Consider the following 24207-nt stretch of genomic DNA (forward strand, 5'->3'; position numbering starts at 1 on the left):
CTCTTGTGTTCCTCCCCCTTTCTCCTATCAGATTCTCCCCTCTCCAGCCCTGTATCTTTCACTGACTTCCCAGTACTTTACTTCACCCCTCCCAGTTTCACCTATTGCCTGATGTTCCTTAGTCTGACTCCTCATCTTTTCTCTCCAGTCCTGGTGAAGGGTCTTGGCCCAAAGCATCGACTGTACTCTTTTCCATTTGATTGGAGTAAGGCGCAGACACAGTAGAAGAGTTCCTGTGCAAGTCTGACGAAGAGCTTTAAAAACCCAGACTCCATAAAAGAGGGGTGCTGTCTAGCAGAGTGGTCATCATTGGAGTGGTGTGAGTCAGAGTGGTAAGGCTTTGGCTCAACAGGGCTTCACAAGAGCAGGCAGAGGCAAGGTAAGCAGGGAAGTTCTTTCCTTATTTCTTATTTCTTTTTTCTTATTAAACTCTTGAGATTATAGGGGGTATGTCTACAGTGCCAGTGTTCTGTTCTGGGTATCAGATGTGGGATTTCCAAGAGACTACCAGCCTCCCTGATGGCCACATCTGCACCAGGTGCATCGAGTTGCATCTCCTTAGAGACAGTGTTAAGGAACTGGAGCTGCAGCTCGATGACCTTCGGCTTTTTAGGGAAAGTGATGAGGTGATAGACAGGAGCTACAGGAAGGGAATCATCCCAAGGTTACAGGAGTGACTGTCAAAAGAGGGAGGGGAGAATGTCAGATGGAGGAGAGCACCCCTGTGACTGTGCTCTTAAACAATAAGTACTCAATTTTGAGTACTGTTGGGGGTGGGGGAGAACAAGCTACCTGGGGGAAGCAACAGCAACCATCCCTCTGGCCCCATATCACAGAAAAGATGTGTTGTCATTGGAGGGAGTTCAGAGGAGGTTCACGAGGATGATTCCGGGAATGAAGGGGTTAACCTGAGGAGCATTTGGCAGCTTTGGGCCTGTATTCACTTGAATTTAGATGAATGCGGGGGGGGGGAGATCTCATTGAAACCTATCGAATGTTGAAAGGACTAGATAAGGTGGATTTGGAGAGGGTGTTTCCTCTGGTGGTGGTATCCAGAACTAGAGGGCATAGCCTCAAAATTGAGTGGAAACCTTTTAAAACAGAAGTAAGGAGGTATGTTTTTTTTAGTCAGAGAGTAGTAAATGCTCTGCCACAGACAGTGGTGGAGGCCAAGTCAGTAGGTATATTTAAGGTGGAAGATGATTGTTTCCTGATCGGCCAGGGCATCAAAGGATATGGCAAGGAGGCAGGGTTGAGTGGGATCTAGGATCAGCCATAATGGAATGGCAGAGCAGAGTCAATGGGCTGAATGGCTTAATTCTACTCCTACGTCTTGTGCTGTCTGGCCTGCTGACTTCGTCCAGCATTTTACGTGTGTTGTTCTGCAAATTTTCTGTTCTTTGTGATTAGACATATTAGGCCTTCTGAATCTGCGTGGGGTCTTTGACGTACGTTTTGAGAGGAGAATCCTAGAGCTCTACTTAAACAACTAAATACCAGAAGTTTTTAGAAGCATGCGATCTGGTGATTTTTCAATCCCCGGGTTCTTTTAGAATTCCAAGAATGATGGAAAAGTATTGCTTCTCGATCTTATTTTAAAGTTTAAAAAAAGGAACGGATACAGCGCATATGAACTGAAGAGAAGAACTGGGATGAACACAGAGACTGGCACTTTTATACTTGAGATAAGGCAAATTCCTGAGATATTACAAGGGCCAATTAAAAGATACACAGTCACCGCAAGTGTTATGTGCTAATACTTAGCCAATTAAAACTGAAAAAGGTGATACTGTAGCGGTGTGCTACACACAGCGCTAGAATAACCACACGTAGTCGGTGAGTTAGAGTTGCGATGAAAGAGATTTATTCAAACTTGGCGGCCTGCTTTTAAGCCTTCCCGTTACCTCCCTCCCTGGGGCAGGACTGCTGTGGGGAATGCATATTCCCAGACCCTTTCCGTGCGTGGGATTTTCCCCCTGCTGGTGAAGATGGCCTGGCGCCCTTTTTGGGGCTGGCCCTCTGCCTGCATGCGCTGTTGTGAACCAGTTCGTGGGTGCCAGAAATTGGGTCGCCATACCTCCCCCAATGTCCACAGTCTGGATCGGCCTCTGTTTGGGAGGTCTGCCCCTGCGCCGTGGTGCCTGAGCCTGGACCGGCTGCGCCAAGTCCACATGGGCCGGTTTGAGTCGGTCCACTGTGAAAACCTCCTCTCTCCCCCCAACGTCCAGCACGAACGTGGACCCGTTGTTCCTGATCACCTTAAATGGCCCCTCGTAGGGCCGCTGTAGCGGTGCCCGGTGTCCGCCCCGTCGTACAAAAAGAAACTTACAGTTCTGCAGGCCTTTGGGTACGCAGGTCGGGCTCTGTCCATGCTGTGAAGTGGGGATGGGGGCCAGGTTACTGAGCCTCTCCCGTAGTCTGTCCAGGACTGCTGTGGGTTCTTCCTCTTGCCCCATTGGGGCTGGTATGAACTCTCCTGGGACTACCAGGGGTGCGCCGTACACCAACTCAGCCGACGAGGTGTGCAGATCCTCTTTGGGCGCCGTGCGGATTCCGAGCAGGACCCAGGGAAGTTCGTCCACCCAGTTAGGCCCCTCCAGGCGGGCCATGAGAGCCGACTTCAGGTGACGGTGGAAGCGCTCCACTAGTCTGTTCGACTGTGGGTGGTAGGCAGTTGTGTGGTGTAGCTGCGATCCTAAAAGGTTGGCTATAGCCGACCAGAGGCTGGAGGTGAACTGGGCGCCCCTGTCAGAGGTAATGTGGGCCGGTACCCCGAAGCGGGCTACCCAGGTTGCGATCAGTACTCGGGCGCAGGATTCGGAGGTGGTGTCGGTGAGCGGGACTGCCTCTGGCCATCTGGTGAACCGGTCTATCATAGTTAGGAGATACCGTGCTCCTCGCGACACTGGCAGGGGCCCCACGATATCCACATGAATGTGGTCGAACCTCTGGCGGGTGGGTTCGAACCGTTGCGGCGGAGCCTTGGTATGCCGCTGCACCTTGGCCGTTTGGCACTGCATGCATGTTTTGGCCCATTCACTGACCTGTTTACGCAGTCCATGCCACACGAACCTGTTGGCAACCAGCCGGACAGTTGTCCTGATGGAGGGGTGCGCTAAGTTGTGAATGGACTCGAAAACCCGCCGGCGCCAGGCTGCTGGGACGACGGGGCGGGGTTGGCCGGTAGCTACGTCACATAGTAGGGCCCTCTCACCTGGGCCTACGGGGAGGTCTTGGAGCTGCAAACCGGAGACTGCAGTCCTGTAACTGGGGATCTCAGCGTCTGCCTGCTGTGCCTCTGCCAGCGCTGCATAGTCCACCCCCTGGGACAGGGCCTGTATGGTAGGTCTGGATAGTGCGTCCGCCACGACATTGTCCTTTCCAGAGACATGCCGGATGTCCGTCATGTACTCGGAGATGTAGGACAGATGTCGCTGCTGGCGGGACGACGAGGGGTCGGACACCCTCCATGAACACAAAGGTAAGCGGTTTGTGGACTGTGAATGCGGTGAAGGATCTACCTTCTAAGAAGTACCTGAAATGCCGGATTGCCAGGTATAGTGCCAATAGTCCCGGTCGAAAGCACTGTATTTGAGTTCAGGTGGTCGTAGGTGTTTGCTGAAGAACGCCAGGGGTTGCCAGCGACCCTCGATGAGTTGTTCCAGCACTCCACCGACTGCTGTGTTGGATGCGTCCACCGTGAGGGCAGTAGGAACATCCGTTCTGGGGTGTACTAGCATCGCGGCGTTTGCCAAGGCTTCTTTGGTTTTAACGAAAGCGGTTGCGGCCTCTTCGTCCCAGGAAATGTCCTTGCCCTTGCCCGACATTAGAGTGAACAGGGGTCGCATGGTTCGGGCTGCTGAGGGGAGGAAACGGTGGTAGAAATTCACCATATCCACGAATTCCTGCAGGCCTTTGATTGTGTTGGGTTGGGGGAAGTTGCGGACCGTGTCTACCTTGGCGGGCAGAGGGGTTGCCCCGTCTTTAGTAGGCCCAGGAAGTCAATGGTATCGAGTCCGAACTGGCATTTGGCTGGGTCGATTGTAAGGCCGAATTCACTCAGGCGGGAGTAGAGCTGGCGGAGGCGGGACAGATGCTCCTGCTGACTACTGCTGGCTATGAGGATGTCGTCCAAATAGATGAATGCAAAGTCCAGGTCGCGTCCCACCGCGTCCATTAGCCGCTGGAAAATCTGTGCGGCATTCTTTAGACCATACGGCATTCGGAGGAATTCGAAAAGTCCGACTGGGGTGATAAGTGCTGTTTTGGGGGATGTCGTCCAGATGTACCGGGATTTGATGGTATCCCCGGATGAGGTCTACCTTGGAAAAGATCCTTGCGCCGTGTAGGTTTGCTGCGAAGTCTTGAATGTGCGGCACAGGGTAGCAGTCTGGCGTTGTAGCCTCGTTCAGTCTCCGGTAGTCACCGCATGGTCTCCAGCCCCCCGTTGCCTTGGGCACCATGTGAAGGGGGGAGACCCATGGGCTGTCGGACCGTCATATGATCCCCAATTCCTCCATCTTCTTGAACTCCTCCTTCGCCAGTCAGAGCTTGTCCGGGGGAAGCCTTCGAGCACGGGCATGGAGGGGTGGTCCCTGGGTCGGGATGTGGTGCTGTACTCCATGTCTGGGCATGGCTGCCGTGAACTGCGGTGTCAGTACTGATGGGAAATCCGCCAGGACCCTGGTGAATTCGTCGTCGGACAGCGTGATGGAGTCCAGGTGTGGGGCTGGCAACTTTGCTTCACCCAGGAAGAACGTTTGAAAAGTCTTGGCGTGGACTAATCGCTTCCCTTGCAGGTCGACCAGCAGGCTGTGGGCTCGTAGAAAATCCGCCCCCAGGACTGGTTGGGCCACGGCGGCCAGTGTGAAGTCCCACGTGAACTGGCTGGAGCTGAACTGTAGCTGCACCATGCGGGTGCCGTAGGTTCGTATTGTGCTGCCATTTGCGGCCCTCAGGGTGGCTCCCGGTTCTCTGTTGCGGGTATCATAACTCGTTGGAGGTAAGACGCTGATCTCCGCTCCAGTGTCGACCAAAAAGCGGCGTCCCAACTGCTTGTCCCAGACGTACAGGAGGCTGTCCTGATGGCCAGCCGCCGTAGCCATCAGCGGCGGCTGGCCCTGGCGTTTCTCGGGAATTTGCAGGGTGGTCTGCAGCGGCGGGCCTCTGTGCCCCACCGCTGGTGGTAGAAGCACCATTGTTCGTTGGGCTCCTCACTCTCGTCGCCGGGTTTTGTAGGCTCTGCTGCCGGGCCTGGTCTGGTCTGCCGTTGGGCACGCGGCTTGGTGATCTGTGCGACGGATGCCCCTCTCTCTTTCCTGGCATTCCACAGCACATCTGCTCGGGCTGCCACCTGCCGGGGGTTGCTGAAATCTGCGTCGGACAGCAGCAGGCATATGTCCTCGGGCAGTTGCTCTAGGAACACCTGCTCAAACATGAGGCAGGGTTTGTGTCCTTCGGCCAGGGCCAGCATCTTGTTCATTAATGCTGACGGCGGCCTGTCTCCCAAACCATCCAGGTGCATTAAGCGGCATGCTCGTTCGCGCCGTGAGAGTCCGAAAGTCCTTATGAGCAGAGCTTTGAATGCTGTGTATTTGCCATCCTCCGGGGGCAACTGTATAAACTCCTCAACTTGTGCACCTGTCTCCTGGTTGAGGGAGCTCAGCATGTAGTAGTAGCGAGTGGACTCCGAGGTTATCTGCCGAATGTGGAATTGAGCTTCTGCTTGTTCGAACCATAAATGGGGTCGCAGCGTCCAGAAGCTTGGCAGTTTTAACGAAACTGCGTGAACAGATGCGGCGTCGGTCATCTCTGATCCAAATATCGTTTGGGCCGTCAGGGTCACCAATTGTGGCGGTGTGCTGCACACAGCGCTAGAATAACCACACATAGTCAGTGAGTTAGAGTTGCGATGAAAGAGATTTATTCAAACTTGGCGGCCTGCTTTAAAGCCTTCCCGTTCCCGCCCTCCCTGGGGCGGGACTGCTGTGGGGAATGCATATTCCCAGACCCTTTCCGCGCGTAGGATTTTCCCCCTGCTGGTGAAGATGGCCGGGCGCCCTTTTTGGGGTCGGCCCTCTGCCTGCGCGCGCTGTTGTGAGCCGGTTCGTGGGTGCCAGAAAGTGGGTCGCCACAATACACTGTTATGAAACTGCTATACCACTTGTCCACCAATAGGTGGAGAAAATCACGCATATTGTGAAAAAGCAGGTATTAAAATATATACAAACAAGAGGAAAACTACAGATGCTGTAAATCCGAGCAACATACACAAAATGCTGGAGAAGCTCAGCAGACCAGGCAGCATCTATAAAGAGAGTATCATTGATGTCTCAGGCCGAAACCCTTCAGCAGGACTGGAGAAAAAAGGCTGAGGAGTAGGTTAAAAAAGTGGTGGGGGGGGGAAGGGGAGAAAGAAACACCAGGCGATGGGTGAAACCTGGAGGGGGAGGGATGATGCAAAGAGCTAGGAAGTTGATTGGTGAAACAGACAGAAGGGGTTGGAGCACCGGAGGGAGGCGATGGGTGGGCAAGGAGAAAACATGAGAGAGGGAAAAGGGGATGGGATATGGTGAAGGGAAGCATGAGAGGCACTACCAGGAGTTTGAGAAATCGATTTTCATGCCAGCAGATTGGAGGCTACCCAAATGGAATATCAGGTGTTGTTCCTCCTACCTAAGTGTGGCCTTATCACGACAGTGGAGGAGGCCATGGGTAGACATATTGGAATGGGAAGTGGAATTAAAATGGGTGGCCATTGGAAGATCCGGCTTTTTCTGGTGAATGGAGCATAGATGCTCGGCGAAATGGTCTCCCAATCTACAAAAAAGGGGTAGCGAGTGCCCTTGGCTACCCCTTTTGTTTGAAGGAAGTGGGAAGAGCCAAAGGAGAAATTATTGAGTGTGTGGACAAGCTCCGCTATGCAGAGGAGAGTGGTGATGGAGGGGAACTAGTTAGATCTGGTGTCCAGAAAGAAACAGAGAGCTTTGAGTCCTTTCCAGGAAAAAAAACAGAGAGCTTTGAGGCCTTCCCACTCCCTTCAAGCAAAAGGGGTAGCCATGGGCACTCGCATGGGTCTCAGCTGTGCCTACCTGTTTGTCAGCTACATGGAACAGCCTACACTGGTGACTGTCCCGCATTTTTCCTATGCTGCATCGATGACTATATTGATGCTGCTTCCTGTTCCCATGCTGAACGCGTTGATTTCATCCACTTTGCCTCCAACTTCCACCTTGCTGTCAAATTCATCTGGTCCATTTCCGACACCTCCCTTTCCTTTCTCGATCTCATCTCCGGAGAGAGTTTATCCACCGATGTCTATTACAAACCCACAGACTCTCACAGCTACTTGGACTATACCTTGTCCCACCATGCTACTTGTAAAAACACGTCCCCTTCTCTCAGTTCCCCTGTCTCCGCTGCATCTGCTCTCAGGATGAGGCTTTTCATTCTAGAATGAAAGAGATGTCTTCCTTTTTCAAAGAAAGGGACTTCCCTTCCTCCACCGTCAATGCAGCCCTCAACTGTATCTCTTCCATTTCATGCACCTCTGCTTGTACCCCATCCTCCTGCCACCCTAACAGGAATAGGGTTCCTTGCCCTCATCTATCACCTCAACAACCTCCATGACCAGCTCATAATTCTCCAAAGCTTCCGCCACCAGTGGGATCCTACATCAATCACATCTTTCCCTCCCCCCCCCCACTTCCCCACCTTCTGCTTTCCACAGGGATTGCTCCCTGCACAACTCCCTTGTCCATTCATCCCTCCCCACTGATCTCCCACCTGGCACTTGTCCTTGCAACTGGAACAAGTGCTACCTCTGCCCCTAAACTTCCTCCCTCTCTACCATTCAGAGCCTTAAACAGTCCTTCCAGGAGAGGTGACACTTCACTTGTGAGTCGGTTGGAGTCATACTGTGATCAGTGCTCCTGGTGTGGTCTCCTGTATATCAGTGAGATCCGACGTAGATTGGGAGACTGCTTCGCGAAGCATCTATGCTCCATCCACCAGAAAAAGTGTGAACTCCCAGTGGCCACCTATTTTAATTTCACTTCGTATTCCCATTCCAATATGTCCATCCACTGTCATGATGAGGCCACACATAGGTTGGAGGAACAACATCTTGTATTCTGTTTCCATTTGGGTAGCTTTCAGCCTGATGCGCATGAACATCGATATCTCAAACTTATGGCAATACCTCCCACCCACCCCCCCCCCAACTTCACTATTTCCCATCCCCTTTTCCCTCCCTCACCTTGCCTCCTGGCTCACCCTTTACCTCCTGTCTCTTTCACCAACCAACTTCCCAGCTCCTTACTTCATCCCTCCCCCTCCAAGTTTCACCATCAGCTGATGTTTCTCTCTCCACTCCCCTTACCTTTTAAATCTACCCTCAGCTTTTTTTCTTCAGTCCTGCCCAAGAGTTTCAGCTCGAAACGTCGACTGTTATAGAATGCTGTCTGGCCTGCTGAGTTCCTCCAGCATTTTGTGTGTTGCATTAAAAAAAATGCACATCATGTGTTTGTAAATCTATAATTTTAGAATTCCTGAAAACTTTTTAATCAACCTTTTTAAAAGCATAAAAAATGCAACTGATTCCAATAGATGGGCATGTTTTTTCAAAAAATTGGTTAGGTAATTTGAATTTTTTCAGATTTTGCAAGAGGATTTGATCTTGATACTCTGTTTCTTTGTTATGGTGATAAATATAAAATGTTAACAGCAATGGAAATTACATTAAGAATATAATCAAAAATTAAATAAGCACCCCCAATTCTAATCTGAAGTGTATGAAAATGGAAATTTAAAAAAAAATTCTCTTTCCCAGTACTGATGTTTCCAGTATTTTCTGCTGTTAGTAATAATGAAATTTGTACTAGTTTTACATTTTGTATGTTTAGTTTCTGTTTCCAGATGCTGCTGAGAAGACTGCTGATTCATGTAATGCTAATCAGAGCAGCTCAAAAGGAAGTAGTGTTGCTATGGCTGAAGAAGAGTGTGTAAGTTCTAAAACTTTGTTATCCAATTCAACCCTTGAAAGTATTTAACTATTTTGCATATTAGGCTCCGATGCATTAAGCTGATCATCACACCTTCAGACTATGGTCTTAAGTTACACAACTCCAGTTAGAATACTCCTGTAACATACATTGTGCATTCCCATTTTTCAAAGTTTGACAGAACTTGCAAACACTTTTTACTGTGATTTCACTTCTCTCTACTAAGGTCATTGATCTCTGTAATTCCTTAAGATAAGTCCTGTTGCAAGCAATGGGAGAAAAATCAGATTCTGGTCATTAAAATAAAGCACGCTATAGTATTGACTACCAGTTGTATTTTGTTCTACGTATTTGGGTGTGTTGCAGTCTAGTTTCCATTTCAAGTATTATGATAATTTAAACATTGTTTAACTATATCTGACAAAGAAATTGCATAGATCATTAAATAATACCATACCGAGTCACTTAAAAGAATGCTTGAAATTTATCATTTATCATAATATTTCTATTTTCATTGAAGTTTAATTTAATTAGGAGTAGTATGCTCATTATCTGATACACTAAATAAATAAATACAACTAAATAAGGTCTATCATTGATCAATGCATGATAGATACCATATTTGTGACCTTCCATGGAAATATGGGATTTAAAAATTATGTGTGCGTTAATCACACAAGAAAGCTTTATATGGTGGTGACAGGCCTACATTTATTGAAGGGCCCATGTCTAATACTAGTAACTATTTCCTGCAGTTCCTCCACTGTAGTCAAAGACCACCATTCTTTCTTCGATTATTTTCTTTGGGCTCTTAACTCACTTACCTTTTCTACAGTTAAAGTTGGCACTTAGTCTTGAGTGCTTGTGCTTCAAGTGAGCCAAATATGCAGCAACTATTTACTGTAAATTAACTCTGTTGCTATTTCTTCTTGCTATCTTGCATTGTTATTTAAGTATTTATCAATTTTTTTTCTTGGTATTGTGATTAATTTAACCAGTTCCATTTGTAATTTAGTTCATAATAAACTTGTTATAAGTTCCACAAACAAGAAAATCTGCAGATGCTGGAAATCCGAGCAACACACACAAAATGCTGGAGGAACTCAGCAGGCCAGGCAGCATCTAGGAAAGAAGTTTTGGGTGGAAACTCTTCAGCAGGACCCCCGAAACATTGACTGTACTCTTTTTTTTTCCCCTAGATGCTGTCTGGCTTGCTGATTTCCTCCAGCATTCTGTGTGTGTTAGTATAAGTTTCTATCATTTAGGCCAACTCAAGTAAGCTAGTTATTTAATTCACAAATCCTAATGATCATGTTCTCAGTGTATATTATCTCATATTCTCAAGTTTGTTCATTTTCATCCCTAATTAAAGTAAAATGTAAATGTGAGGTTAGAGGATTCGGCAGCTTTAAAATACCCCAACAGAAGGCAACTAAAAGAGGTCTTTAAGGTGGTAGAGGTATGAGGATACCAAAAGTTTTTTTTACAGATATATGAAGTATAAAAGAGGTGAGAGTGGATATTGGACCTCTGGAGGGGTAGTAATGGGGGACAAGGAAATAGTGGAGGAACTGAATAAGTATTTTGCATCAGTCTTCAGTGTGGAAGACACTAGCAGTATGGTGATAGTTCCAGGTGCCAGGGTCTTGAAGTATATGAAGTTACCATTACTAGGGTAAAGGTTCTTGGGAAAGGCCTGAAAGTTGATTAGTCACCTGGACTAGATGATGTACAACCCAAGGCTCTGACAGAGGTAGCTGAGGAGATTGTGAAGGCAATAGTAATGATCTTTCAAGAGCCACTAGATTCTGGAATGGTTTTGGAAGACTGCAAATGTCACTCCACTCTTCAAGAAAGGACGGAGGCAGAAGAAATGAAATTGTAGACCAGTTAGTCTGACCTCAGTGGTTGGGAAGATGTAGGAGTCGATTATTAAGGATGAGGTTTCAGTGTATTTAGTGGTACATGATAAAATAGGCTGTAGTCAACATGGTTTCCTCAAGGGAAAATCTTGCCTGACAAATCTGTTGGAATTCTTTGAAGAAATAAGCAAGATAGACAAAGGAGAATGGTTGCTGTTGTATATTTGTATCTTCAGAAGGCCTTTGACAAGATGCTACATACGAGGCTGCTTAACAAGCTGTGAGCCTATGGTATTACAGGAAAGATTCTAGGATAGATAAAGCAGTGGCTGATTGGCAGGAGGCAAAGAGTGGGAATAAAGGAATCCTTTTCTGGTTAGCTGCTGTTGACTAATGGTGTTCCATAGAGGTCCGTGTTGGGACTGCTTTTTGCGTTATGTGTCAATGATTTGGATGATAGAATTGGTGGCTCTGTTGCAGAGTTTGCAGACAATGCGAGGATAAGTGGAGGGGCAGGTAGTTTTGAGGAAGTAGGCAACAGAAGGACTTAGACAGATTAGGAGAATTGAGAAGAAGTGGCAGATGGAATACAATGTTGAGTAGTGTATGGTCATGTACTTTGATAAAAATGAAAGGGTTGACTATTTTCTAAATGGTGAGAAAATACAAAATACTGAGGCGCAAAGGGTCTTGTGCAGAATTCCTAAAGGTGAATTTGCAGATTGAGTCTGTGGTGGGGAAGGCAAATGTGATGTTAGCATTCCTTTCAAGAGGACTAGAATATAAATAAAAGGATGTAATGTTGGGACTTTATGAAGCACTGATTAGACCTCACTTGAGTACTATGAACAGTTTTGGGCCTCTTATCTTAGAAAGGATGTGTTGAAACTGGAGAGGGTTCAAAAGAGGTTCCCAAATATGATTTCAGGAATGAACGGCTTGTCATATGAAGAACATTTGATGGCACTGGGCCTATTTTCACTAGAATTCAGAAGAATGAGGGTTGATCTGATGGAAACCTATCGAATTGTTGAAAGGCCTTGATAGAGAGGGTGTGGAGAGGATGTTTCCTTTGGTGAGAGTGTCCGAGACTTGAGGACACAGCCTCAGAATAGAAGGCTGTCCTTTTAGAAGGAGATGAGTAATTACTTTAGCCAGAGATGAATCTGTGGAATACATTGCCATAGGGAGCTGTGGAGGCCAAGTCGTTATATATACAGAGGCATGCAAAAGTTTGGGCACCCCCGGTCAAAATTTCTGTTACTGTGAATAGTTAAGTGAGTAGAAGGTGAACTGATCTCCAAAAGTCATAAAATTAAAGATGAAACATTCTTCTCAATGGTTTAAGTAAGATCAGTGTATTATTTTTGTTTTGTACAATTTTAGAGTGGGGAAAAAAGGAAAGGAGCACCATGCAAAAGTTTGGGCACCCCACGAGATTTGAGCTGTCAGATAACTTTTACCTTAATTAGCTTGTTAGCACTTTGGCTTGTTCACAGTCATCGTTAGGAAAGGCCAGGTGATGCAAATTTCAAAGCTTTATAAATACCCTGACTCCTCAAACCTTGTCCCAACAATCAGCAGCCATGGGCTCCTCTAAGCAGCTGCCTAGCACTCTGAAAATTAAAATAAATTATGCCCACAAAGCAGGAGAAGGCTACAAGAAGATAGCAAAGCGTTTTCATGTAGCTGTTTCCTCAGTTCGTAATGTAATTAAGAAATGGCAGTTAACAGGAATGGTGGAGGTCAAGTTGAGGTCTGGAAGACCAAGAAAACTTTCCAAGAGAACTGCTCATAGGATTGCTAGAAAGGCAAATCAAAACCCCCGTTTGACAGCAAAAGACCTTCAGGAAGATTTAGCAGACTCTGGAGTGGTGGTGCACTGTTCTACTGTGCAGCGACACCTGCACAAATATGACCTTCATGGAAGAGTCATCAAAAGAAACCCTTCCTGCAACCTCACCACAAAATTCAGTGTCAGAAGTCTACAAAAGAACATCTAAACAAGCTTGATGCATTTTGGAAACAAGTCCTGTGGACTGATGAAGTTAAAATAGAACTTTTTGGCTGCAATGAGCAAAGGTATGTTTGGAGAAAAAAATGGTGCAGAAATTCATGAAGAGAACACTTCTACAACTGTTAAGCACCGGGTTGGATCGATCATGATTTGGGCTTGTGTTGCAGCCAGTGGCATAGGGAACATTTCACTGGTAGAGGGAAGAATGAATTCAATTAAATAACAGCAAATTCTGGAAGCAAACATCACACTGTCTGTAAAAAAGCTGAAGATGAAAAGAGGATAATGACCCTGGACACCTCAAAATCCACAATAAATTGGGACTGAGAGGAAAAATGTTTCAGCCATGATGAAATGGAGCAGTCTCAATGGGCCAAATGGCCTAATTCTGCTCCTGTGTGGTCTTGTATATCAAAGTAGAATACCTTATCTTTTATTATCCTTTATATTTTCTCTTACAGAACCTTTATGGTCAATTTAAATCTGCTCCTACAGACAGTCTGACATACAAGTTGGCTTTGTGTCTCTGTATGGTTAATTTTTACCATGGCGGCCTAAGGGGTGTGGCCCATTTATGGCAAGAATTTGTGTTGGAAATGCGATACAGATTGGAAAATAATTATCTTGTGCCAGGGTAAGAAATTGATTTTAATCCCTTTGTCTCACTTTTATTCAGCGTCAGATTAAATATGTTAATACTCAAGATTGCACTTCACATTGAATGCAAACTGTATTGAGCCAGTTGCACTTTACAACTGACTGAACAGATTTGAGTTTGAGTTTCATACTTGACCAGTAGAATTACAATTCAAATGATTCTACTGAATAGGGCCTGAAATTTAGGTTGTGCCAGCCTGTTGTCTATGAAGGGTAGACTATTAAAAATAGATTTAAATGATAAATATATTCAATGAATGTTTTGAAAATTTGTGGTTGTGTGTGTGTGTAATACATAGTGCATAAACAGAAATAATGTATGTTAAAAGTTAGTGAGGTAATCCCATCACAAAGCAACAGCAAAATAAATACTGTTTATTATGGTAGGAGGCAGTGAGTGGGAATAAAAGGATCCTTTTCTGGTTGGCTGCCAATGACTAGTGGTGTTCTGCAGGGCCCGGTGTTAGGACTGCTTTTTATGTTGTGTATCAATGATGGAATAGATGGCTTTGTTGCTAAGTTTGCAGATGATACAAAGATTGGTGGAGAGGCAGGTTATGTTGAAGCAGGAAGGCTGCCGAAAGATTCGGAGAACAGGCAAGAAAGTGGCAAATGAAATGAGATGTTGGAAAATGCATGATCGTGCACTTTGCTAGTGGAAATAGATGTGCCGACTATTTTCTAAATGGGGAGAAAATCCAATAATCTGAGATGCAGAGGGACTTGGGAGTCCTTGTGCAGAACACCCTAAAGGTTAACTTGCAGGTTGAGTCGGTGGTGAGGAAGGCAAATGCCATGTTAGCATTCATTTCAAGAGGTCTGAAGTACAAGAGCAGGGATGTGATGCTGAGGCTTCATAAGGCACTGGTGAGACCTCACCTTGTATTGTGAACAGTTTTAAGTCTCTCATCTAAAGAAAGATGTACTGGCATTGGAGAGGGTGCAGAGGAGGTTCACAAGGATGATTCCAGTAATGAAAGGGTAGAGGAATGAGGGGTGATTTCATTAAAACCTTTCAAGTGTTGAAAGACCTGGACAGAGTAGAGGTCAGGTGTGTATTTAAGGTGGAGATTGTTAGGTTTTTGATTGGCCACAGCATCAAATGTTATGAGGAGAAGGCCGGGGAGTGGGGCTGAGGAGGAGATCAGCCATGATTGAATGGCAGAGCAGACTCGAGGGGCCAAATGGCCTAATTCTGCTCCTGTATCTTATGGTGTCATTGCCTTAATTCTCTTTTTCAGATTATCCACTGGACCTCCAGATTTAAAATGCTGCTTGTTACATCAAAAATTGCAGGTAAAATTGAGAATGTCACTATTTATGTTTGTTTCATTGCTAAGTTGCTTTTGTAATTATATGTGCTGTGTGTGACTGTCGGGACTGTTTTTCCCACCTTGGCCCCAGAGGAATGCTGTTTCATTCAACTGCATTCATGCGTATAGTTGATTGACAATTAAACATGAACTTTAAACTAGCTATATGATTCTCATATTTACTAGCAATTATCCAATGCAAATAAAGGAAAATGTTACTAAGTTTTGTTTTTGTCTTTTGGATGCATTGCATCCTTGCAATGAAAACATAAGAAATTAATTGTAGGAGAACTTGACCAAGATACCATTTTCTTTTAACTTGAAAATATAATCTTTCATAAGTTATAATTATGAAAAATATATTTTTTATATTTTTGCAATGTCATTAGTTTTACAAGTACATTTTTCAGAAAATGAACACTTGACCTATGGACACTGGGTACATAAGCTAGTGTTTGAGAAACTGGCTACGTGAATTTGCTCATTGCTACAGGCATCTTCTGGGTGGGAACAGGGTACTTCCACTTGCCTGCTCTCCCTACCATTCCTAGTTGGGGGCTGGGCCAAGCCAAGCAGAGCTGGGAGCACCGAGAAGAATCACTCGCCTACTTACTAAGTCAGTGAGATTGGCTGGCAGTCACGTCTCCCATTACAGCTCTTAATATGATCCTTTCCCACATGTTTCCCAGAGGCTTTTTTCCAGGGCTGAAATGGCTAACACGAGGGGGCTTAATTTTAAGGTGCTTGGAAGTAAGTACAAGGGGGATGTCAGAGGTAAGCTTTTCACACAGAGTCATGGGTGCGTGGAATGCACTGTCAGCGAAGGTGGTAGAAGCAGATACAATAGTGTCTTTTATGAGACTCTTAGATAGGTACATGGAGCTTAGAAAAATAGAGGGCTATGTGGTAGGGAAATTCTAGGCAGTCTCTAGAGTAGGTTACATGGTCGGCACAACATTGTGGGCCAAAAGGCCTGTAATGTGCTGTAGATTTCAATGGTCTATGTTTTGTTCATTTCTCATTTATGAAAAATATGGGTTACAAACAGTTCTTAGGATCCAATCTCTGTTGCAACCCAAGGACAGCCTCTGTTGCTACGTATTGAGCACATAATATTATCACCTCTGTTATTTAAACAGTAATTATTCCTGGAGTTCTCGATGTTGTAGCTTATTAAATGGAGTGAAATACTGTACTTTTTGCTGAAGTCAGTTTTAAATTCAGGATTTGTAGCTAATTCTGATTATTTATCTGAGCAGAACATCTCATTTGCAAGTTGTTTAACAGCCATCTTATCTAACTGTTGCAATTGAATGTGAATAATTGGAACTGTATGAACTGTTCCAATTGAATGTGAATAGTTAGAACTGTATTAACTTCCAATTAAATGTGAATAATTGGAATTGTATCAACTGTTCCATTTGAATGTGAATACAGGTTTCCCCCACTATCTGAAGGTAGAGCGTTCCTATGAAACCGTTCATAAGCCAAAATGACGTAAAGCGAAGAAGCAATTACCATTAATTTATATAGGAAAAATTTTTGAGCGTTCCCAGACCCAAAAAATAACCTACCAAGTAGCATATAAAACCTAAAATAACACTAACACATAGTAAAAGCAGGAATGATATGATAAATACACAGCCTGTATAAAGTAGAAATAATGTATGTACAGTGTAGTTTCACTTACCAGAATCGGGAAGATTGAGCCAAAACCGATTTGTAGAAAAAAATCGACACGTACACGCATGCGCACACACCTGCCTGCACAAGGCTTCATGGTCATGGTAGTCTTTCTGGGGTAAATACAAGTTTAAAGCGGGCGTCTTTTTTCATAAAAGTGAAAATCCTCTTTCCGTTAGTGAAAGCAGGTACTAATGTAGGTCTTTTGTAAAAGCGAAATGTTGTAAAGCGAACTTTCGGAAAGCGGGGGACACCTGTAATTGGAACTGTATCATATTCTACCCGAGATTTTAGGTTGCTATGGAAATAAAATACCAGATATAGAAACCTACAGCACAATACAGGCCCTTCGGCCCACAAGACTGTGCCGAACATGTTCTCACCTTAGAAGTTACGGACAGATCCTACTGGCTGTTGATGGAGTAGCAGTGCTTTTATAGGTGCTCCTACTCTTTTTAATTTACTGCTTCCAAGTTGTTTTGAAAACTTACTTTTAAATGCAATATTGCTTCATGATGAGTCATGCTAAAGCTTCTAAAAAGGAAGAGGACCCACCTGTAACTTTGGAGTCTATTATGGAGACACTTCGGAAGCATAAAAATGAACTTACGGAGGAGTTCCAGCAACTCAGTGCTGAATTTAAATGGATGGATGGAAAATTGGATTCTAGTCAAAAAACTTTAAGTGAACACAATAAACGGATAAAAGAGAACGAAGACACTTTGACGACGTTCGACAGGAACAGTTAAAGGTTAATGAAACATTAAGGCAGAAGATTAGCGACTTAGAAAATAGAAATAGAAGAAATAATCTACATATTCTGGGTTTTAAAGAGTCATTAGAAGGCAATCAGCCTTCAGAATTTTTTGCAAACCTTTTGGCTAATTTATTTCCGAATATTTTAAAATCGCTACCTAAAATAGACCAAACTAACAGATCGCCTGTACCAAGACCTCCTCCAGGAGGATGACACCCATTCAGTGATAATTTGTCTTCACGACTTTCAAACAAAGGGACTTTTAATTCGTGAATCTCGTCGGAAAGGTATGATTGATTATCAAGACCAGAAGTTCCGAATTGTGGAAGATTTTTCACCGGAGGTGTTGAATGAATGCTACAAGTTTAAAAAAAGTCATGTCTGAGCTCTATAATAAAGGTTTTATACCCTCTCTTCGTTACCCCGCTCGTTTTAGAATCATTTTGAAAAATGGCACTCAGATATGGTTCCGTTCAACTCAAGAAGTGCAGGTGAATGCAGCAGGCCAGGCAGCATTTCTAGGAAGAGGTACAGTTGACGTTTCAGGCCGAGACCCTTCGTCAGGACTAACTGAAGGAAGAGTTAGTAAGAGATTTGAAAGTGGGAGGGGGAGGGGGAGATCCAAAATGATAGGAGAAGACAGGAGGGGGAGGGATTGAGCCAAGAGCTGTACAGGTGATTGGCAAAGGGGATGTGAGAGGATCATGGGACAGGAGGCCCAGGGAGAAGGACGTGGAGGGGGGGAACAGAGGATGGGCAAGGGGTATAGTCAGAGGGACAGAGGGAGAAAAAGGAGAGTGTGAGAAAGAATGTGTGTATAAAAATAAATAACGGATGGGGTACGAGGGGGAGGTGGGCATTAGCGGAAGTTAGAGAAGTCAATGTTCATGCCATCAGGTTGGAGGCTACCCAGACAGAATATAAAGTGTTGCTCCTCCAACCTGAGAGTGGCTTCATCTTTACAGTAGAGGAGGCCGTGGATAGACATGTCTGAATGGGAATGGGATGTGGAATTAAAATGTGTGGCCACTGGGAGATCCTGCTTTCTCTGGTGGACAGAGCGTAGGTGTTAGGCAAAGCAGTCTTCCAGTCTGCGTCGAGTCTCGCCATATATAGAAGGCCACATCGGGAGCACCGGATGCAGTATATCACCCCAGCCGACTCACAGGTGAAGTGTCGCCTCACCTGGAAGGACTGTCTGGGGCCCTGAATGGTGGTAAGGTAGGAAGTGTAAGGGCATGTGTAGCACTTGTTCCGCTTACAAGGATAAGTGCCAGGAGAGAGATCAGTGGAGAGGGATTGGGGGGGGATGAATGGACAAGGGAGTCGCGTAGGGAGCGATCCCTGCAGAAAGCGGGGGGGGGGAGGGAAAGATGTGCTTAGTGGTGGGATCCCGTTGGAGGTGGCGGAAGTTACGGAGAATAATATGTTGGACCCGGAGGCTGGTGGGGTGGTAGGTGAGGATCAAACCACCCCACTAAGAATAGGGTTCCCCTGGTCCTCACCTACTACCCCACCAGCCTCCGGGTCCAACATATTATTCTGCGTAACTTCCGCCGCCTCCAACGGGATCCCACCACTAAGCACATCTTTTCCTCCCCCCCCCGCTTTCTGCAGGGATCGCTCCCTACGCGACTCCCTTGTCCGTTCATCCCCCCCATCCCTCCCCACTGATCTCCCTCCTGGCACTTATCCTTGTAAGCGGAGCAAGTGCTACACATGCCCTTACACTTCCTCCCTTACCACCATTCAGGGGCCCAGACAGTCCTTCTAGGTGAGGTGACACTTCACCTGTGAGTCGGCTGGGGTGATATACTGCATCCGGTGCTCCCGATGTGGCCTTCTATATATTGGTGAGACCCGACGCAGACTGGAAGACCGCTTTGCTGAATACCTACGCTCTGTCCGCCAGAGAAAGCAGGATCTCCCAGTGGCCACACATTTTAATTCCACATCCCATTCCCATTCTGACATGTCTATCTGCGGCCTCCTCTACTGTAAAGATGAAGCCACTCTCAGGTTGGAGGAACAACACCTTGTATTCCATCTGAGTAGCCTCCAACCTGATGGCATGAACATTGACTTCTCTAACTTTCGCTAATGCCCCACCTCCCCCTCGTAACCCATCCGTTATTTATTTTTATACACACATTCTTTCTCTCGCTCTCCTTTTTCTCCCTCTGTCCCTCTGACTATACCCCTTGCCCATCCTCTGTTCTCCCCCGCCCCCCCCCCCTGGTCTTTCTCCCTGGGCCTCCTGTCCCATGATCCTCTCATATCCCCTGATCCTCTTATATCCCCTTTGCCAATCACCTGTCCAGCTCTTGGCTCCATCCCTCCCCCTCCTGTCTTCTCCTATCATTTTGGATCTCCCCCTCCCCCTCCCACTTTCAAATCTCTTACTAACTCTTCCTTCAGTTAGTCCTGACGAAGGGTCTCGGCCCGAAACATGGACTGTACCTCTTCCTACAGATGCTGCCTGGCCTGCTGCGTTCACCAGCAACTTTAACGTGTGTTTCTTGAATTTCCAGTATCTGCAGAATTCCTGTTGTTCAAGAAGTGCAGGATTTCTTGAGTGCCGAATCAATTTCAGAAGTTTAACTGTTCAATAACTCTTTACACAAATTTATGTTGCATCTGCCTGATAGATCCTTTTGTTTTAGAATGAGCCGTCTAGCTGTTCAATACTTTCTTTTATGAACAATGGCTTTTTTTTAAACTTTTGGTATACTTTCGTATCTAATTTTTTTCGTACTTTTATTTCCCTGTTTAGAAAATTAAGGATTTAATATTAGTAAGTTTTCTTTGAGTCAATACTCTCTAAGTTAATATGTTTTGAACTTTCATATTTTTTTCTAATATTTTTATACTATAATTTTTTGAGGTTTTTTAAATATGTTTAATTTTGCTTTTTTTTGTTGTGTCTTGTTGGAATGCAGTTTGGCCTTGAAAAAAATTTTTTTGGGAGCTCAGCCAGTAGATTGTTTTGGGAGGGATGATAGGTTTAGCTGTCGACTGCCCTTTGATCGATTTTCTCTCTTTGGGCGGGGAGTGCGGGGTGGCTTTCTTTTTTTCTATCAGCTGTTTGGTTCCCTTAGCTTCATTTGTTGCTTGGGTACTTTTTCTTAAAGCTCATTGTTTGGATTTAATATATATTCCAGTGGGTTTTATTCGGACATCTCCTTTAAGCAATATTTAAAATGGACCATATTTTTAATTTACTTAGTTTTAATGTGAAAGGATTAAACCATCCTGTGAAACGTAATATTTAATTATATTAAGCAATTGAATGTCTCAATTATTTTTTATATAAGAAACGTATGTTCATAAATGTGATCATTTACGTCTTTTCAGGCTTTGGAAGGATTTATCTTTCCATTCCTCCTTTGAGGCTAAGGCAAGAGGAGTTTCGATTCTTAAAGACAGTTCAGTTTCTTTCGTTCAACATAATGTATTGTCTGATATCAATGGGCGTTTTGTTATAGTCTCAGGGAAATTAGATAATAAATTAATGTTTTTTGCTAATTTGTATGTCCCGAATATAGATGATCTAGGCTTTTTTGAACCCTTTTTTTTGCTTTTACCAGATTTAAGTTTATATTCTTTGGTTTTAGGAGGAGACTTCAACTGTTGTTTAGATCCTTTTTTAGATGGTTCTTCTTCTAAACGATTGACTCGCAGTAGATCTGCCTCCTTTATCAAATCTTTTCTAATGAAATGTGATGTTGTTGATGTTTGGCGTTTTTTGCATCTAGCAGATAAAGAGTGCTCATTTTTTTTTCTCATGTTCATCATACATATTCCAGGATTGGATTTTTTTGTTGATAGCCAATTCATTCCATTAGTTCAGTCCTGTGAATATAAAGAGATTGCTGTTTCAGATCATGCTCCTGTGTTTTTATCTTTAAATCTTCTGGGTGTCTCCCAAATAAACAGATTCTGGCATTTTAATCCAATTTTGTTATCAGATAAAGATTTTTAACAATTTTTAGAGAGACAAATTATTTTTTTTAAGAGAATACGCTGGAAGAGACTTCTAGGCTTATTTTATGGGATGCTTTTAAGGCTTACATTAGAGGTTAAATTATTTTTACTGCAAGTGTTAAGAAAAAATCTAATAAGGAGAGAATTGAATTAGCCAATCAGTTGAACCAATTGGACCCAAAATATGCTTTGGCTCCAGATCCTGTTTTAAATAAAAGATGTGTTGAAATTAAAACTAAATACGATCTGCTCTTAACTTATCCAATTAGAATGCAACTTTTAAAAGATAAATCAGTTTTATGTTCATGGAGATAAAACGGGTAAACTATTAGCTAACCAATTAAAGACCTTTATAGTTAAACATCAAATTAAAGAAATTTGTACTGCTAATGGTGATAAAACATCTGATCATTTAGAAATAAATGATGCGTTTAGAGAATTCTATTCTAAACTTTATAGTTCTGATCCTCCTAAAGATAATACTCTAATGCATAATTTTTTAGATCGATTAAGCATTCCTACACCTTCTGATCATATTGAAAATTATTAGATCAACCTATTTCCTATAAGGAAATTGCCAAGGTTGTTCACTCTTTGCGCTCGGGGAAGGCTCCGGGTCCTGATGGATTTTCTGGAGAGTTTTATAAGGCTTTTTCCTCTTTGCTTATACCTTGTTAAATTCAGTCGTTTCCAACTCTTTTAAATTAGGTAAGTTGCCACAATCTTTTTATGAGGCCTCTATTTCGCTTATTCTTAAAAAGAATAAGGACCCAATTGAATGCTCCTCTTATAGACGTATTTTTCCTTACTTAATGTTGATACTAAAATTTTACCTGAATTTCTGGCTCGTAGGATTGAAAATATTTTGCCATCTATTATCTCTGATGATTAGACTGGATTTATCAAAAATCGATACTCCCACTTTAATATTTGTCATTTATTGAATGTTATTTATTCTCCTTCGAAAGAGATTTTGGAATATGTGATATCATTAGATGCTGACAAAGCCTTTGATCGGGTTGAATGGAATTATTTATTTAAAATTTAGAAAAATTAAACTTTGGGCCAGACTTTATTCAATGGATTAAATTATTTATCTCCCTCCGCTCGGGTTCTTACTAACTCTCAGTACTCTAAACCATTTAAACTTCATCGTGGAACTAGACAAGGTTGTCCTTTGAGTCCTTTGCTTTTTGATTTTGTCTTAGAACCTTTAGCTATTGCTGTCCGGGAATCTGATGTGTCACGTACCCCATGACGGGAATAAAGAACCAGCAGAAATAGAAAACACTTTGGAGTCCAGTATTGCTATTAATTAATAATATTAGTAACTATGCAATACAGTAATATAAATGTAGATAAATCAAACAGGTTAGCAATGATTAAGAAAGTAAGTCAGTAAGTTTGGAACTATATGTGAAAAACCAAGCTTCTTTAAGTCTAGGGGTAAAAAGATACAGTCTTACAATGATGAGTAAAGTTCAGTTCAGTTCGTGGTATTGAGTTGAGTAGTGATGGAAAGAGGGAGAGGGAGAGATTTGAGTCTTCAGGTGAGCTGACGCCGTTGATCTTCTCGTTGTCCTCCGAAATCCTTTAAAAGTCACCGACTGTGACCACAACAAAGGGGACCGGTTTTCTGTGGTGGAGCTATCACCCAGGCAAGGGTGGACACATGAACAACTCCCCACCAGTCAACCCCTTTCCTTTTCACTGCAAGAGCCACTGATCGATCCTCCAAAAACCCACTTTTCCTGCGGGCACAACAAAGCTCATTCAGTGTCCAAACATGTGTCTGAGGTCTATCAGCTGACCTTCTATTTTATCTTCCCGTGCTGAGCATCAACTGTCACTCAAATAACTCCTCCTTCCTTTGTCTGTGTAAGAAATACACTAGCATGTCATGTCCTTGGGAAGTATCAACACGCTGCCAAAAAATCATAACATCGATTGTCCATCAAATAACTGCCCTCGGTTACCATAGCAACTTCTGAGCTGCTTGGTGCCATCTCTCTCTCCAACTCAGCAGAAATCCAAAAGTTACTTCCAGTGCCTTAAAGTGACAGTCCAACAGTTAGTCTTCATCTCTCTCTCTCTTTCTTTCTTTCTCTCTCTCTTTTCAAAACAATATATCAGTGGTGAATCTCTCTCTCGCTCTCTCTCAGTGCAGTTTACAGGGGGTTATTCAGGACCCTTTCACAGATGATATCACTGGTATTTTAAAGAGGGGTATTACCCACAAGGTTTTGCTTTATGCTGATGACCTGTTGCTCTACTTTTCTAATGTGGAGTCTTCTTTACCTTCTCTACTTTCTCTACTTTCTTTACTCTCCTGCTTTAGTCAGTTTTCAGGACTTTAATAAGAGTGAACTTTTTCCTTTCAGTGATTTGGTATTAGTTAATGCTAACCTTCCTTTTAAAATTGTAAGAAATCAATTTACTTGGGCGTAACAATTACTAGGAATTATAAATTCCTTTTTAAAGAAAATTTTTTTACACTTCTGATTTATGTTAAGAAGGCACTATCAAATTGGTCACCCCTCTCTTTATCATTGATTGGCTGAAGCAATTCTATTAAAATGAATATTTTGCCTAAATTTTCATATTTATTTCAGGCCATACCTGTTTTTATTTCTAAATCCTTTTTTGATTTTTTGGATTCTATTATATCTTCTTATATATGGAAAAATAAAATTTCTCAATTAGATAAAGTTCATCTTCAAAAAGCTAAAAAGAATGGAGGTTTAGCCTTACCCAATTTTAGGTTTTATTACTGGGCAGTCAATATATGAAATCTTACATTTCGGTTATATTATATTAATTGAGAGGACTGTCCGGTTTGGGCTTCTTCAGAAGCTAACTCTGTTAATAAATTTTCTATCGTTTCTCCTCTCAGAACCTCAATTCTTTTATCTTTAAGTAATTTAACTGATAA

The 24207-nt window shown here is 43.7% G+C and overlaps 1 protein-coding gene across 4 annotated transcripts in view; it reads left to right on the forward strand.

The window, feature by feature from the left end:
- rab3gap1 (RAB3 GTPase activating protein subunit 1) overlaps positions 1–24207 on the forward strand; it is a 135029-nt gene that overhangs the window by 85184 nt on the left and 25638 nt on the right. For all 4 annotated transcript variants that reach the window (XM_063052500.1, XM_063052501.1, XM_063052503.1 and 1 more), the window contains 3 exons: positions 8904–9002; positions 13343–13515; positions 14780–14834. In XM_063052500.1, the coding sequence (XP_062908570.1) occupies positions 8904–9002; positions 13343–13515; positions 14780–14834 (327 nt within the window). The remainder of the gene's footprint in view (positions 1–8903; positions 9003–13342; positions 13516–14779; positions 14835–24207) is intronic.

The sequence above is a fragment of the Mobula hypostoma genome, chromosome 6, assembly GCF_963921235.1.
Source record: "Mobula hypostoma chromosome 6, sMobHyp1.1, whole genome shotgun sequence".
NCBI classification, from domain to species: domain Eukaryota; kingdom Metazoa; phylum Chordata; class Chondrichthyes; order Myliobatiformes; family Myliobatidae; genus Mobula; species Mobula hypostoma.